Here is a 15130-nt window from a genome sequence, read left to right on the forward strand (position 1 = left end):
CTGGACAAATTATTTTTCTTTTAAAACCCTTAAAAGATTTATCTTGTCTATCAATCATACTTGTTAAATGGTCTTGACTAAACTATTAAAAAAATAAATAGCTATTAAGCTATTAATATAACATTTTCCCACTGCTGAGCCAAATAAAACAGAATTGCAACATACTATACTGCATGCTGACCTTCCTGTGTTACAGATATATACACCAAGCAATCATTGTCATACTGAAATGATATTTAAGAAACAATTCAGATGTGACTTGTAGGCAAAACAGTGGGGTTTTCCCACTATTAGTTTTGAAAAGTGCTGTGTAGTGCATGAACAGGTGCAGTGCTGTTCTGCAGTGCTGGAACAGGTGGGCAGAAGCTTGTTTTGTTGTTTTATGTAGAAGTTGTGAAATTTTTCATTGAAACAGCTATTTGAACAACAAAGTTCAAAAAGGTTCAAATCCAATAGCTGGAGGTAGTCATAGATTCATAGACATTAGGGCTGGAAGGGACCTCGGAAGATCATCGAGTCTAGCCCCCTGTCCCAGTCCATAATGATATCCTCTGTAGTCGCATATACATACCCATCAGTATTCTCATAGATCCTTCGCATTATTAGATAGTATTCCAAATCTCTAGCTTAAATAGCACAGACCTCTAGTAATTAAGCCAAAGGGGGTTCTCCGTTTATATGTCAATTGACTTTTAAGTCTTATATCCTCTTTATACATGTTTGAGCAGGTTTGATACTGTGTCCACTAGAGGGCAGTTGTATACACAATAAGTAGCTAGTAAATTACAAACATCACTTACAAGTCCAAAAACTGGACATTACCTGTCAGTGAAGTATTTAGAAATTAAATTATTCATTAGTTTTTTTCTCTTTAAAGGTGATCCCAGACCTTAAACAGCAGATTTCTGAACTGCAAAACCAAAAGATGGATCTTGAAAACCACTTTCAAGAACAGACTGCAAAGATGAAAGGTAAAGTACCGATGTGGGGCCCAGGCTTGCAAGCACTCAATGTAAGCCAAAAGCTTACTAATATGAATTTCAGATTTTTGGCTTTTAAAATCTCAAGCACAACATTTTGTTGACTCCGGTTTTGTGTTTTTCCCTTGTTAATAAAATGTGAAACTGTATAAAGAAAATGTAAGTTGTTAGTACAGTTTATTTTTGTATGATCTTTGCACTAAGTAGGTATGAAAAGCATTAAAGTTGTGTTAGCAAGTAGCCTGGACAAAGCGTTGCACTAACATAGCTAGGTTGTTTTTAGAACCCCAGCTAGCTCATTCAGAGCTAGACTGAGTCTCTGTGCTCCATAAGTATACCCTAATGATCTGTAATCTAGTCACAAATGGCCAGTAGACAGTTCCCCTTATGATTTTGTCTACAGTAATGAAAGATTTCCTAGTTTGCCCTGTGCATAAGTTGCATATTACCCAGCAAAGGTTTTTCATTTGTGTGAGGCTTCATTGCTAAATGTAATTGCTGTAGTAGTGCCACAAATGACTATGCCATTTAGTCATCATACTGGAGTACTATAGGTAGAAATAATCAGTTATTTAACTTTTAATTACATGCCATATTCACTGCAAATTGCTTTGTACTCCATGGTATTTACCACGTAGTGTTGTTCAGTTCTGTACCTTTTATGTGAATTCAACTCCCATTGTATACTGGAACTAATATCAACTTGTTGCTTTGCAAGGAAAGGACTTTTTAATACAATATTTGCTTTGTAATCCAATTTCAGTAGATGAAATAGGAAATGATTCATACTTACTTACAAATACTAACGTTCTAATATTATAACATAATGCTCTAACATAAAGTGCTAACATAGTCAAGAAACTGCTCCCCCCATGTGGATTTGGTTGTGTGTGGGTTTGTTTGGGGGTTTTTTGTTTTGATTTTTTTGTTTTTAAATTATCACAGGAAAAATGGAAGGAATATCTGATCAGTTGCATCATAATCTATCAAAGGAAGGAACCCCAAGGAGGTGAGTGGTATTTATTTCGGTGGTATTTTGAGTTGTTGTTGTTGGGGTTGTTTTGCTTTAAAAAAAAATCTACCATTATTTACTTATATCTAAGATGATCCCCCCGATGATTAGATTCTATAGATGGAAAATGTATATGTTTGTTATAATTTCCCATGTTTAGAATCTAATTATTAGAGAACTGTCTTGAATTCATCTTCCCCATTGCTGCAGGGGGCAGGCAGGTGGTATAGGGAAGTCAAGGAGTTTCCCCCTGCTTGTGCTTGCCACCTGCTCCCTTCCTGACCACCCCCCAGCCTCTAGCCCCCTCTGCCTCTCCCCCCAACTTCTGCTCCCTCTTTCTCCCCCCCCTCAAGCCTTTGCATCCTATTCCCCCCCCATCCCTTACCCTCACACTGTACCAGTGGGCTCTACCCCTTTTTGACCTAGGGCACTGAGCACAGCTCCAGCCCAGCCTGCTAGCAACTGTACAGGGTTCAGGGTGCTGCAATGGGCTGGACTGGGGCCATGCTCAGTGCCCTAGCCTGCAGTGTACACAGTCTGCTGGCACTGACCAAGGGTAGGGGGGCAGGTGGGGAACAGAGGCAGTGGGGTTGGGAGGAGATGGAGTGTTATAGAGGTGGTGGGTAAGGGGAGCAGGTAGCAGTTGCAGCTACAGCCCCAACTCCAGACAGGGGCTGGAGCCCAAGCCATAGCAACCACCTGCTGGCCCACCACCCTTGTAATCAATTCCAAGACACGGGGCCTGCCCTGTTAAATGGGAGAAAAACTTTGTCTTAGAAATGAGTAAATACAGTATTTGAGAAATGTGGATATAATGCCGCAGGCTGGATGGCCAAAGACAATTTAAAACTTTAAATGCTGGAATTTTATATAAGAATCACTATACATTCCTGGAGGACTCTGTGGGAAAGTACTTCTGGTAACTTGATAGGTGCCGCAGAGGGAAAGAACACTTAACCTGTTGTTTAGCAATATTGTACCTTGTGGGAAGAAGGATAAGAAAAGAATAAGACCTTTTTGTGATTTCTAGAAAACTGGAAGCTGAGAATGAAATATACACAAAAGAAAAAGAAAAGCTGATTGCCCCAAGCCAAGAAATTCAGGGGACAAACGATCACTTAAAGAAACAACATGAAAATGAAATAAAAAGGCAGGAGGCATCTCGCCTTGCTGTGGAAAACATGGTGAGGAAGCAAAGTTCTCTTCAGAATCCATGGCAGAGGGGCAGTGGGAAAAGAAATCCAAGATTCTGGGATTTGAACTAAACGCTTCCCTGCACTGCACAAATGTACAAAGGGGCAAGAGAATGGGCAAGGGTTGCTCCAGGCCTATATTGAGCCAGGCACATGCTCCCTCCTTGTGTTGTGTCTGTAGAAAAAATGAGGAGCTATAAGCCAGCAGCAGCATTAGACATCTGAGTGGGGAAAGGGACAAGGCCACAACCCTATTCCTGCTACAGCAGATCCAGGCCACCATTTAGGACAGGCAAACGTGCTACTGTTGTATGAGTTTTCCATGCAGTCCCTCTGTTCTGTTTGATTAATGTGCGTTGCCTCTATGGGCTATCATTGGATACTAGTGTTCCTACCATCCCCCACCCCCAGTGCACAGGTACAAAATTACATGCAGAAGTGGAAGGCATTGTTTAAAGAACTACAGGTAGTTACAGATTCATTGACTAGTTTTGTTTGATTTTGTAGGAGCTTGAAGAAAAGCTAGACATGAAAGACAGGATGATAAAGAAACTGGAGGATCAGATCAGGACTCTTACCAAAACTATTGAAAAGGGTAGGACTTACTTCATACAGTTTAAAATAATTTTGAATGGATGGCATAGTGTAAGAATGAGAGTGTGTGTGTGTGTTGGTCACACTGTTTTGAAATTCAAAATGTCATAATTTCTTCCATTTTGAGACCATTCTTGACTAATATTAAGATATGTAACTAGCGTCTTTCTGTCTTTGTATTGCAAGTAGTGAAGTCAGTAAGATTTTTTTTTTCTGTGAGGAAGTGTTTGCCAATAATAATTGGACCCATAAGCTGAAGGTATTTTTGCAAATGGGAACTACGCTGTATTTGTTGTAGTAAGAACTGCAGATCTCTAATAATTTGTTGTAACATTTACCTGCAAGTAACAGTATTTTTGTGTTTGACAGCCAATGAACTGCATGTGCCAGCAGCACCTAAAGAATACATTGGAATGATGGAATACAAAAAGGAAGATGAAGGAAGAATTGTTCAAAATCTAATTCTTGGTATTTCAATAGTGTTTTGATTATATTTAGTTATAGAGCGTTAAATAAATTCCAACTTTTTGTGTTTTAGTTATCTGATTATTAACTCTGATCTTACCTCCCTTCTCTCTCAACTCTAACATTACTCCTAGGGGCTTCATACTTCTATTAATGGTTGATTCATGTTTCAAGGGCAGAAGTGCTTTATTGGAGTTTCAGTCTGACTCCACTATCTTTCTTCATCTTTGTTCATTTCTGAAACTAGAAATCTCAGAAGTAATCCAGGACCCTGAATTTCTTTTGATTCCAGGTCTACTTTGTAAGTTATCAATCTCATATCTAGTCCTCACCCCCTGGCTTATCTTTTCTCATCCATCCGTGGTGTGGATATAACATCTAGTTGTGATCTGTATTGTGTGGGCTTGACCCATTGTTGTCCCACAGCATCGACACATTTCCTTCCCTAACTTTCTTTACTCTAAGGGTTGCACTTTCACTTATGTCTTCCTTCATGACCTTTTTCCTTCCTCCTGAATAATTTCCAACCTTTAAATCTTACCGTAAAATCTATATCCTTGCTTTAAGCTATTTATTTCCCATGTTCTTCACTGCTCCCATTAACAAATATGCAAGAATGTTTGATATCTCTGTTGCCTGGAAATATCATTCGTCTTTTCTCACCTATTGAATTGCTGTTACAAGAGACATTGTACTTTATAAACTATCACAGAATTTCCTCTGTGGCTCTGCAAAGTTTTTATATTACTTATAGATGAAATACAGTAAATGGGATGGCATGGTACCATAACCACTTCATAAATTGGTTAATGAGTGTGATTTCATACCGTATTTAATTAATTTAAGCCATTTACCTTTTGAATAATAACTAGATGGGATCTCTGTGTTTTCTTATAAATTGTGACTGCCCAACGACTCTATTTTATGCAGATCTAAAGCCACGTGGTGTGGTAGTAAATATGATACCAGGTCTTCCAGCTCACATCCTATTTATGTGTGTGAGATATGCAGACTATCTCAATGATGCTGATATGCTGAAATCTTTCATGAACATAATCATTAATGGGATCAAGCAAGTTATTAAGGTAAAAATACTTCTTGTGCACTTTGCTGTTTTGTAGGTTTCATTGTCAATGCATCTAAAAAGTTTAGAATGTGTACACTTGATGCCTGGAAAAACACTTGAGTTTTCATCTATTATAAGAAGATTATTGTTGGTCATATTTTAATGATAGTAGCAGTGCAGTAGTGCCACATGCTTCTTGTGGTGCTCTGAGCTAAGTACACACGATGATTGTTTGTCCTTATCCCGGACGGTTGATGAGGTTGAGCCATAATTTTTTTGAATACAGTATAACCTCATAAATCTGGCACTCAAAATTCTGGAATTCTCAAAAATCCGGCACTCCAGGCAAGGTGGCATCATCAGTTCCTGGGGCTGCAGCAGGGAGCAAGGTGGAGGGAACTGTAAGTGGGCGCAGAATGCAGGGCAGGGGGTGCAGCTCCTGCTACTATGTACACCACAGGAGGGCTGTGCACTGGGGGGTTGTGCTGGGCTCTTCCTGGAGGGCGTCTGACCCCGGATCTGCCCACCAAAGAGCAGGCTGCCGGTGTAGGCTGGGGCCAGTTGCAGCACCAAGGCTCTTTCCAGTGCTTGGGGCAGGTGGCAGCCTGCTCTCATCCAGCACGCAGACCCAGGGGCACGCACCCTCCCAGGAAGAGCCCATAGCCCTTCTGGGGTGCACGTAACAGCAAGAGCCACACCCCCGCACCCTGCACCCACTTACAGTTCTTTCTGCTTTGCTCCCTGCTGCAGCCCCAGGAGCCAAGGATGCCACATGCCTGCTGTGCTGCACCCCTCCCTCAGCCCCTTTCCTAGCCCCAGCCTCACTCATTCAAAAATCTGAAATTTTCAAATTTCCGGCAGGTGCTAGGTCCCCAGCATGCCGGATTTATGAGGTTATACTTTACTGGATATCTAAGAAACCAGTTGCTAAATATGTTAACGTTGCCCATGTTTTCAGCCATAATAAAAATTGCTGAAAGGAGCAAAAATTGTTTAACGTGTGTGTTTGATTCTGGATTCTTTTGTGTGGAATATTAGGTGGTATTTGCATTATGTTTGAAGAGTGTACTAGCATTTTAAAATGGTTCTTGTTAACAAAGTACTGTAATGCATTTAAATCCTAGAAGATCAGTAAACTGATGAAGCCATGCTATAAGCCAGGATCAACAGTCTGTTAATTCATATATACTATAAAGTCAACCATGTCATTCTTTCAGTACTATATTGTGAATTTGTGGTTCAGTAAAGCAAAATCCTGGTTCTTTTTCCAACAGAGGTGTGAGTGAACCACAATTTATGCAACCAGGTTTGCAGTATGGATGTGTTCTCAATTTATTTACAAACCAGTTTCTGTTACTGTTCATGCCTCTGTATTGATTACATCCCAAGAAAAGCTTGTAATTAACTTGCTAACAAAAACCGTGTTTACATACAGCTATGACTTGTGTAGTAGGCTCTGCTTCTGAATTTCAGATGGGCCCCTTTAAATAGTTTACTTTCAGTTGTCTTTATATACAGTTTTTTGTAGTGAAGTCCCCCCATTCCTGCAGTACTGTTTTTAAGCCTCTTTTAAACATGTCTCATCCACATGGTCTAGCCACACCATGGTACTATTACATTTAAATAATTGTAAGGATGTTGTGATGTGGAAATGAGAAGATTTGTATTGAGTACTTCAGAGACTCTGTAAAGTTCCTTTACTGTAGCATGAGGCTATTGTACTAACCCTGTTTTGATTTTAAGAATTATATTTGTTTAAAAGATTTTGCTTATCATTGTTTAGGAACATATTGAAGATTTTGAAATGGTGTCTTTTTGGCTCTCCAATACATACTATTTTCTTAACAGTCTGAAACAGTATAGTGGGGAAGAGGTAAGAATTCTTTCATTACTTTCTGTTTTATATAATTTCATTTAACTTCCTAACCAGATTGGACAGGAGTCATCAGCCAGGCTGTTTCACTGAAATATCTGAAACTCATTTATTCAAAAATCAAATTCTGTAATAGTTGTGATGTTGACTTACATGTGTAATAAAATGGAATTGAACTAATATTGCAAAAGAGCCTAAGATGTTAAAACGATAACAGATTATTAAAGCAAAAGGAAAGAAACTTACCTTGGGAGTGCTGCTTAGTTTGATCTTCAGTTTAATATAAATTGGTTCTCAGAAGAGCAGGTATTTGTATCAAAAATAATTGTCACCCTTTCTTTCACACAACTGTTACTGCTTCAAGCATATATTATTAAACATTTGATAACAGGAAGATTAAAATTTAGAATGAAATCAAAGAAGAAAACCCCAGGAAAGAGCAATTACTTTGGTTCAGTGTGAAAACCAGATAAAGATTATTTTTTTCAGCTGTTTCATTTTGAGTTCTGTGGTTAGCAGAGGAGCAGGCAAAATGTAGGCCTGATCCAGCCCACCAGGCCATTCTATCTGGCTCATGGGGCCCCTCCAAAAAACAATTATTACCAGCCCAAGGCTGCCCACTGAAAACCAGCTGAAGGAGGAGGCTTTTAGAGGTTGTGCACCATTGGATCAAGTGGACTTTGTGGGGCATCCGGCACTCCATCTGGGAACCCCATGTAGAGGCACCAAGCACTGTGGCGCATGACTGGACAGCTGGTGAATGGGGAGGATAGCTCCTGCCTGCAGGAGGGGTGGGTGGGGGTGGGACTTGTGTGTGGGTGTGGACCCCGCTGCCATGGTGCACAGTCCCCATCGGCAGTGGCAGGCCCTTGGGGCACTCCTGGTCTACTGCAGGCAGAGCCCCCTGGTGGCATGTGGCTCCAATTGAATCCTGAGAACTGCATATAGCAGCATGGAGCCCGCCCACCCTGGCCCACCGGCATGCGCCTTCGAGTCAAACCAGACTGGCCCCCTGCCAGCATATGGGGCTTCTGGCACAGCAACTGGGAGCCATCAGGCTGGGCCATCTCCATGCCTCTACATGAGGCTTCCAGCACTCCAGTGGGAAGCTGCACATGGAGGTATGGAGCCAACCTGGCCCTCTGGCTTACAACTCCCTGTGACTCCTGGTCTCTGCACAGTCAGGCTGGGCAGTTCCATGCCTCTACATGCAGCTCCCTGCTGGAGTGCTGGAAACCACAAATGGAGGCACAACGCCAACCTGGCCCAATGGCATGTGGCTCCCGCCCGTAGTGCTGGGAGCTCCATGTGCAGGCACCGAGCCAGCCCAGTCTGGCTTGAAGAAGTGTTCCAGCAGGCCAAGCCAGGGTGGCTCTGTCCCACCATGTGCAGCTCCTAGGATTCAGCTGGAAGCATGTGTTACCAGGGGGCTCTGCTTGCTGCAGGCCAGGAACACCTCAAGGGCCTGCTGCCAGCTGCTGCTGCTGCCAGCAGCAGGGGCTGTGCACCATGCCAGGTGGGGAGGTGGGGGCACGTGGTGCTGGAGCCCACACACACCCCATACCCACCCTCGCACATTCCCAGAACCCCCCCACCACCACCACCACAAATGCCACATCTCCCATAGACCCCCTTACGAGACCCACACCCCTTCACAAACCCCATCCACAAATCACACACATACATACTCCCACACAGTATACAAGAGTAAGATTTTATTTTGAACTATGATGCAATCACCTCTAGATACACTATGCAAACAGATGTAAATCAGGACAAAACTAGTCTTTTAAATAAAATTACAATATGGTATAGTAGATGTTCGAATTTTAGTATACAAGTTGTGTTTTTTTCTGGTTCCAAGGTGGCAACCCTCCCTTCCAAATGGAGTACTTCTGGGGAAGGGGAGGGATGCGATTTCTGGTGGCAAAGGTCAGGGGTGGGATTTCTGGTCCCAGGATGGCAATCGGGGACGGGGCACCTGTCAAGAGGTGGGGCTACCCTTGTGGCCTTATACAGCTCACCAAATGTCATTAAGTGGTTCTCCAGACAAAATAATTGCCCACTCCTGGGTTAGCATGAACCCCGAATTCTAAGCATATTTGATATAAACCCACATGGATGCTATCTCAAGGCAATATTCACCTGAACCACTGCAAATTAAAAACAATGATTTTTAGAACTCAGTTTATGTGATTATATAAATTGCTGAGGTACCTATACATGTGGAGTGAGGCTGTTCCAACATGCTGTAATTACAGGACTTAGGAGCAGACTCTGCTGGAGCATGGTAATTACTGCGCTTCAGAATCATATGTATCAGCCTCCCCATTCTGACAAATGGCGGCTAGGGCGCTTTAACTAAAGCTTGTTCAATAAGCTTTAAAGCATCTCCATTGCCATTTTTCAAGACAGGGATGTTGATACACGTAACACTCCAGGCACTTTAACTAAAGTGACTCTCAGAGCTGCTCTTATTAAAGTGCCACTCTCCCCCTCCCCCTTCATGCCTACACACACACTCCCAGATGACCTATATGAATAACCGTGGACTCCACCTTGTGGCCATTTTGTTCGCTAAGATTTTGAAGCAGTAGGAAAGAGGCAGTGTCAACTGAAAGCAGTGCAGTGGGATTTTTTTTCCACAATTCCACTGCATACCTCGAGGTAGGTTTGATCCTAGACAGTAGTTCCAGGCTTGGGTGCAAGTTTGCTCCTTTAAAGTAGCTCTGTAATGAACTAAATATTCTTTGGGAGAGATGTATTTTAATCCAGAGTTCTGAAGTGGAAGCTCGCTTTTATACAAAATACAAGACCCAGAACATTTTACTATCATGAATAGATGCCTTTTAACTTCTCTGAAGCAAGGAAATACGAATTTCATGCATTTCATGTGAATCTAGAGCTTGATCCAAATCCTTTAAAATCTATGCCGGTCTTTCTTTTGGCTTCAGCAGGCATTGGAGCAAGTGAGCGGTACTAGAAATATATGTGTATAAAGTTCAGGACTAGTAGTAATTGCTGATTAGTTTTGACTTATTTGTATCTGTTTGCATACAGAATTTGCTTATCTAGTTCACATAAAGCGCTTTAAAATGTATTGGTACTGATGATTTTTAGTATTTATCAGTTTAAAATGTGCTTTCAGGAGTTCATGAAGCACAACACTCCCCGTCAGAATAAGAACTGTTTGAAGCATTTTGATCTTTCAGAGTACAGACAGATACTTAGTGACTTGGCCATTCATATCTATCACCAGTTCATCATTGTAATGGAGAACAACATTCAGCCAATGATAGGTAAGAGGGAAGAAAAAAAATCAGTGAAAATAAATCGACTAATAGCTTCTTAGGTATTTGAATAAATCTTGGATGTGGACACAGGGACAGGCAAAAGTGCTGTCACCTACATGCACAAATGCTATTTATAATACAGGTGTGTACACATTTCATGTGTGTGTGTATATACATTTGTATTAATATATACGTATGTATATTTTTTAGACAGTTTTATTGACTGGAATATCACCAGAAGTTTTGAATATGCATTATCCCTCAGAGCAGTTTTTCCCAGCGTGGAGCAGGCCCCTGGAATGCAGAAAGTTACTGGGAGTAGAATCAAAGATGTAGAAATTAAACACGTTAAAAATGCTTGACAGGGTTGAAGAAGGCTTGGTTAGTATTATTTTCCTACAGGTGGGGACTCCTTAAGGAAGACCTGCCTTCCAGGTCTCCCCTTCTACATTTGTCCTGCAGTTCTCTACCCTGACTCCATTCTAACTGGCCATACAGGCGACCAGTTATGAAGCAGCAGTGCATTCCATTTCTGTATTGCTGTTTTCAATGTAGGTTTCAGATTTTCTTCTTGAGGACTGCTGCAATTCTGTTGTTATACAGTGGCTGTGTTTTCTTGTCCTTCTCTAATTATTTGTGATACCACAAAAGCCTTTTTAATTTAAGATTCTTGTAATGCAGACTTTTACCTCTCACCAAAATGTTAACAACAGACAGCAAGAAATGGCTTCTGGAAGCTACAGGAGCTTGTACACATGATGAAATTGGCCTTTTAAGTGGTTTTATTGCCCTTTTTCACCATCTTAATGACTTCACTGTTTACACCTGTGGTGGTATATTATGTTTTAATTTCATCATGGTGTACATGTGCAGCAGCGTATTTTACGTTAAATGACTTTGGATGTAGCAAAATAAAATGCATCCGATGTATTTTAGTTTGCTACATAACAAATTGCAGTGATACATCCAGAGAAGGTGGTGGAGATGCTGCACAGGGCAGATAACGTTGCCTTCCATCCATTTTGGAATACCACACTGAGATAACAGGGCCTTGAGATTTATCCTGAAAACATGCATGCCCATAATTTTCATACACATGCTCTTTCTCTATCATTACTAGTGTACCAACAAGCTACAATTTAAAACTGTTGAACTATAGATCCTTAATATATCTAGTATTCCCAAACCCAGTTGACCACAATTAAGAGAACTCTTAATTTTTTTTGGTTTTCCTATTGTCTTTTCAGTGCCGGGCATGCTTGAATATGAAAGTCTTCAGGGAATTTCTGGCTTAAAACCAACAGGATTCCGTAAACGTTCTTCTAGTATAGATGACACAGATGCCTACACAATGACTTCTATCCTGCAACAACTCAGCTATTTTTATAGCACAATGTGCCAGAATGGCTTGGACTCTGAGCTTCTAAAGCAGGCAGTGAAACAGCTTTTCTTTCTCATTGGAGCTGTCACCCTCAATAGTCTCTTCCTCCGCAAGGACATGTGCTCTTGTAGGAAAGGAATGCAGATAAGGTAAAGCCAATAAAGTTTCAGCAAGTGCTCCCTTGAGAGAGAGGATTGTTTACTACACTGTAGTGCTGTTCATTGTGTTATTTGGTGCCCTGTAAATATTCCAGTGGGAGGTGACAACCAGTTCTGACTCTCTAGTTGGACAAGGACTGTCCTATCTCTGAACTTTCTCATCTCAAAATACTCCATATTATGGTGCGTATGACCATTTAAATTTATGATTTACGTGAAGTACAAAATAAATGTCATTCATAGCAGGGTGAAAGGCCACATGCTCAAATCTGAAGACTTTGTTGTCTTTCCCCCTGGGATATGTCCAGAGATTTTATTATACAAGTTCATGCATAGAAATGTATCATAGTGGATACATTTGCATAAAGCAGAAACTGTATTCCCCAACTAGCAAACAGAGAGAAACAGAATTCCTTTACTTACTGATGAGACAGGCATCAGGACAAAGCCATTGAGGATTTGTCCCAAGCTTCCACAGTTCCTTGTTAACATGTGCATTGAAGAGAATATAGATCTTACTTTCTGCAAAAGAGAAACAGTTCATTTGCAAGCCATTAAACGAGTGGTTCTAATCCTTTTTAGGCTCAAGGCACCACTTTTCACTCATTTTTCTGTAGTAAAAAAAAAATGTTCAATTCTCTGTTGCAAAAAAAACTCAGAAAACGAAAACTTGGTCAGAATGTTTTTAACACTGTAAATTCTACTTAAAATCTCTGGGTTTATCTTGTGGAGCTCATTTGCATACATAACAGTGCTAACATTGTTTGGCACTCTGGCCCCCTTGAAAGGATCTCAAGGCACCCCAGGGTGCTGCAATACTCTAGTTTAGAATCCCTGCACTAGATAGTTTGGAGGCTGAACAAAAGAAAATCAGTAGTGAGAGGATTTTTCTGGATGACTCAGGAAAATGGCAAAGATGGAGATGTTTACCCTAGATCAGGGGTTTCAACTTTTTTTGGTCAGTGTACCCCCAGCAGTTGGTCGAAAAGGCAGAAGTCCCCCAGCGGCCAGACCAGCAGGGGGGATCCCCCCACAGTGACCAATCAAGGGAGGATGGGGTTCCCCCAGCAGCCAGTCAACAGGGGGAGGGTCCCCTACTGCAGAGTACCCTGGAGGCCATCACAAATACCCCCAGGGGTACGCATACCACCAGTTGATCATCACTCAAAAGAATTTGACCCAAACGGTGCAATGGTCATCAGCTCTTTGCTGTCAAAAGAACTGCAAGAGTTAAATTTGAAAGGAATTTTGAGTACTGTTGCAACCTCTTGATAGGATACAAAGCTATACATAGCCCTGAAACTGGGGAGTCATCTTTTCTAGTGCAGTCTATATGAAATGCAGAAAATAAACAGGATAAAATGGTGCAAATTTAAACTAGATTTTAAAAATCTAGTTTAAATTTCTTTAATAATCTTAGGTGTCTATATAATTTTTTACCTAATGTGTAAGAATTTTAACCAGACAGTCATGTGTTCCTTTATCCTCCAGTGTTTCTTTATCGTCATTCATTACCGGATTAGTTTAGCCTGACTAGTTTGTGAGGGGAAGCAGACAATTCTATGCTTATTTATGCCCTAACTCCAGGTGCAATATCAGCTACTTAGAAGAATGGCTTAAAGAAAAGAATTTGCAGAACAGCACTGCTAAGGAAACCCTGGAGCCTCTCTCTCAGGCAGCCTGGCTCCTTCAAGTCAACAAGATCACAGACGATGATGCCAAGGAAATATGTGAATGCTGTACATCCCTGTCCACTGTGCAGGTGATGAACTGTGTCATTTTCTACTGTCATTCTGTTTTTTGAAAGAACTTTCTGCCTCCCACTTTATGTATACAACATCCCCAAGTGCTCCAGCCCACTATATCCAACTCTAGGCTGTGACTCGATTTCTTTGTTTGCATGTTCTGCTTAAGTGTCTTGTTCTGTCATGGCTGCCTGTCCACCTTGTTCCATTTCTAGGTTTGCTCTCAGTTCTGTCCTCTTCTCTGTTCTCCGGGATCCTTTCTTTTCCTTTGGAGATAAGCTTTAGCAGGTATCATGCTCACAACATTCACTACTTTCCTGAGGGAATAAAATCTGCCTCTTTTAAAAAAAAAAAAAAAAAAAAGTGCTTACTGTGCCTTCAATCAGTTAAATACCAATGAAGACATCATGTTCATGCCTTTTCACGTGAATCTATTACTCTTTTGTGTCATGGATTGCAAACATTAAGCAAGTCTATTTTAATTTATACAGATAGTAAAGATCCTCAATTCATACACTCCTATAGATGACTTTGAGAAAAGAGTGGCCCCATCATTTGTTCGTAAAGTCCAGGTAAGATCCATAAATTGTTTCCACATATGCATTCAAGTTACGGTGGATATTCCACACACTCTTTATTTTGCTAAGTGTTCATACTAGACTTTCCTATCAAAGCATGATACAGTTACTGCTCTCCTGCGTAAGGGACAAAAAAAGAATTATATGAAAATAAATAATTTAGAGATAATTTAGAATTACAGTAACAAAATTGTCTTCTATTATTTGTTTCTGAAACAGACCTTTTCCCTGACCCTCTCTGTTCTGATTTCAGGCCATGCTAAATAATCGAGAAGATATGCCACAGTTGATGCTAGACACCAAATATCTCTTTCAAGTGACATTTCCCTTTACCCCCTCTCCATATGCACTGGAAACTATACAAATCCCCAGTAGTTTCAAACTTGGCTTTCTAACAAGAGTGTAATAAAAAAAAAAAAAAGAAGAAGGATTTACCAATTGCCCATCATAGACCAAATGAAGAGCAAACTTTTGTTACTCAATCCTGTGACTGGAGTTTATAGACAGAGTACTCTTTTTAAACAGCTGTGAAATCAGGACACAGATTGTAAGAGTAATTTGTGTTCCAGACTGTAACTTCTGTTGTCCTTTACCCAATATTGTTCCTTTTCTGTTGCATTTCTGCAAAGGATGAGAGCTGGATACTAAAGTGGCCCTCTGGTTTTGGAGCCAGAATGTCACTAAGACAGTAACAGAAATCTATATTGGTGCTTCAGGATTAATGACAGATTGCCAGTCAGGTAGAAAATGGGGCAACAACTGTTACAGTACAACTTTTATGGTGCCATCTCC

General features: G+C 40.9%; 1 protein-coding gene across 2 annotated transcripts in view; it reads left to right on the plus strand.

Moving 5' to 3' along the window:
* The window catches only part of MYO5C (myosin VC), a 58391-nt gene extending 43626 nt beyond the window's left edge, over window positions 1–14765 (plus strand). Inside the window, exons 30-41 of one of the 2 annotated variants that reach the window (XM_019533564.1) lie at window positions 878–971; window positions 1926–1989; window positions 3023–3176; window positions 3693–3780; window positions 4149–4247; window positions 5175–5329; window positions 7094–7183; window positions 10332–10482; window positions 11724–12006; window positions 13603–13777; window positions 14252–14332; window positions 14592–14765. In XM_019533564.1, the coding sequence (XP_019389109.1) occupies window positions 878–971; window positions 1926–1989; window positions 3023–3176; window positions 3693–3780; window positions 4149–4247; window positions 5175–5329; window positions 7094–7183; window positions 10332–10482; window positions 11724–12006; window positions 13603–13777; window positions 14252–14332; window positions 14592–14744 (1587 nt within the window). In that variant the 3' untranslated portion in view covers window positions 14745–14765. Of the gene's footprint in view, window positions 1–877; window positions 972–1925; window positions 1990–3022; window positions 3177–3692; window positions 3781–4148; window positions 4248–4378; window positions 4495–5174; window positions 5330–7093; window positions 7184–10331; window positions 10483–11723; window positions 12007–13602; window positions 13778–14251; window positions 14333–14591 lie in introns of those variants that run through there. The other variant, XM_019533565.1, reaches the window with a different exon arrangement.
* The last annotated feature ends 365 nt before the right edge of the window (window positions 14766–15130 follow it).

The sequence above is a fragment of the Crocodylus porosus genome, unplaced genomic scaffold (genome assembly GCF_001723895.1).
Source record: "Crocodylus porosus isolate Cpor-Errol unplaced genomic scaffold, CroPor_comp1, whole genome shotgun sequence".
Lineage (NCBI taxonomy): Eukaryota > Metazoa > Chordata > Crocodylia > Crocodylidae > Crocodylus > Crocodylus porosus.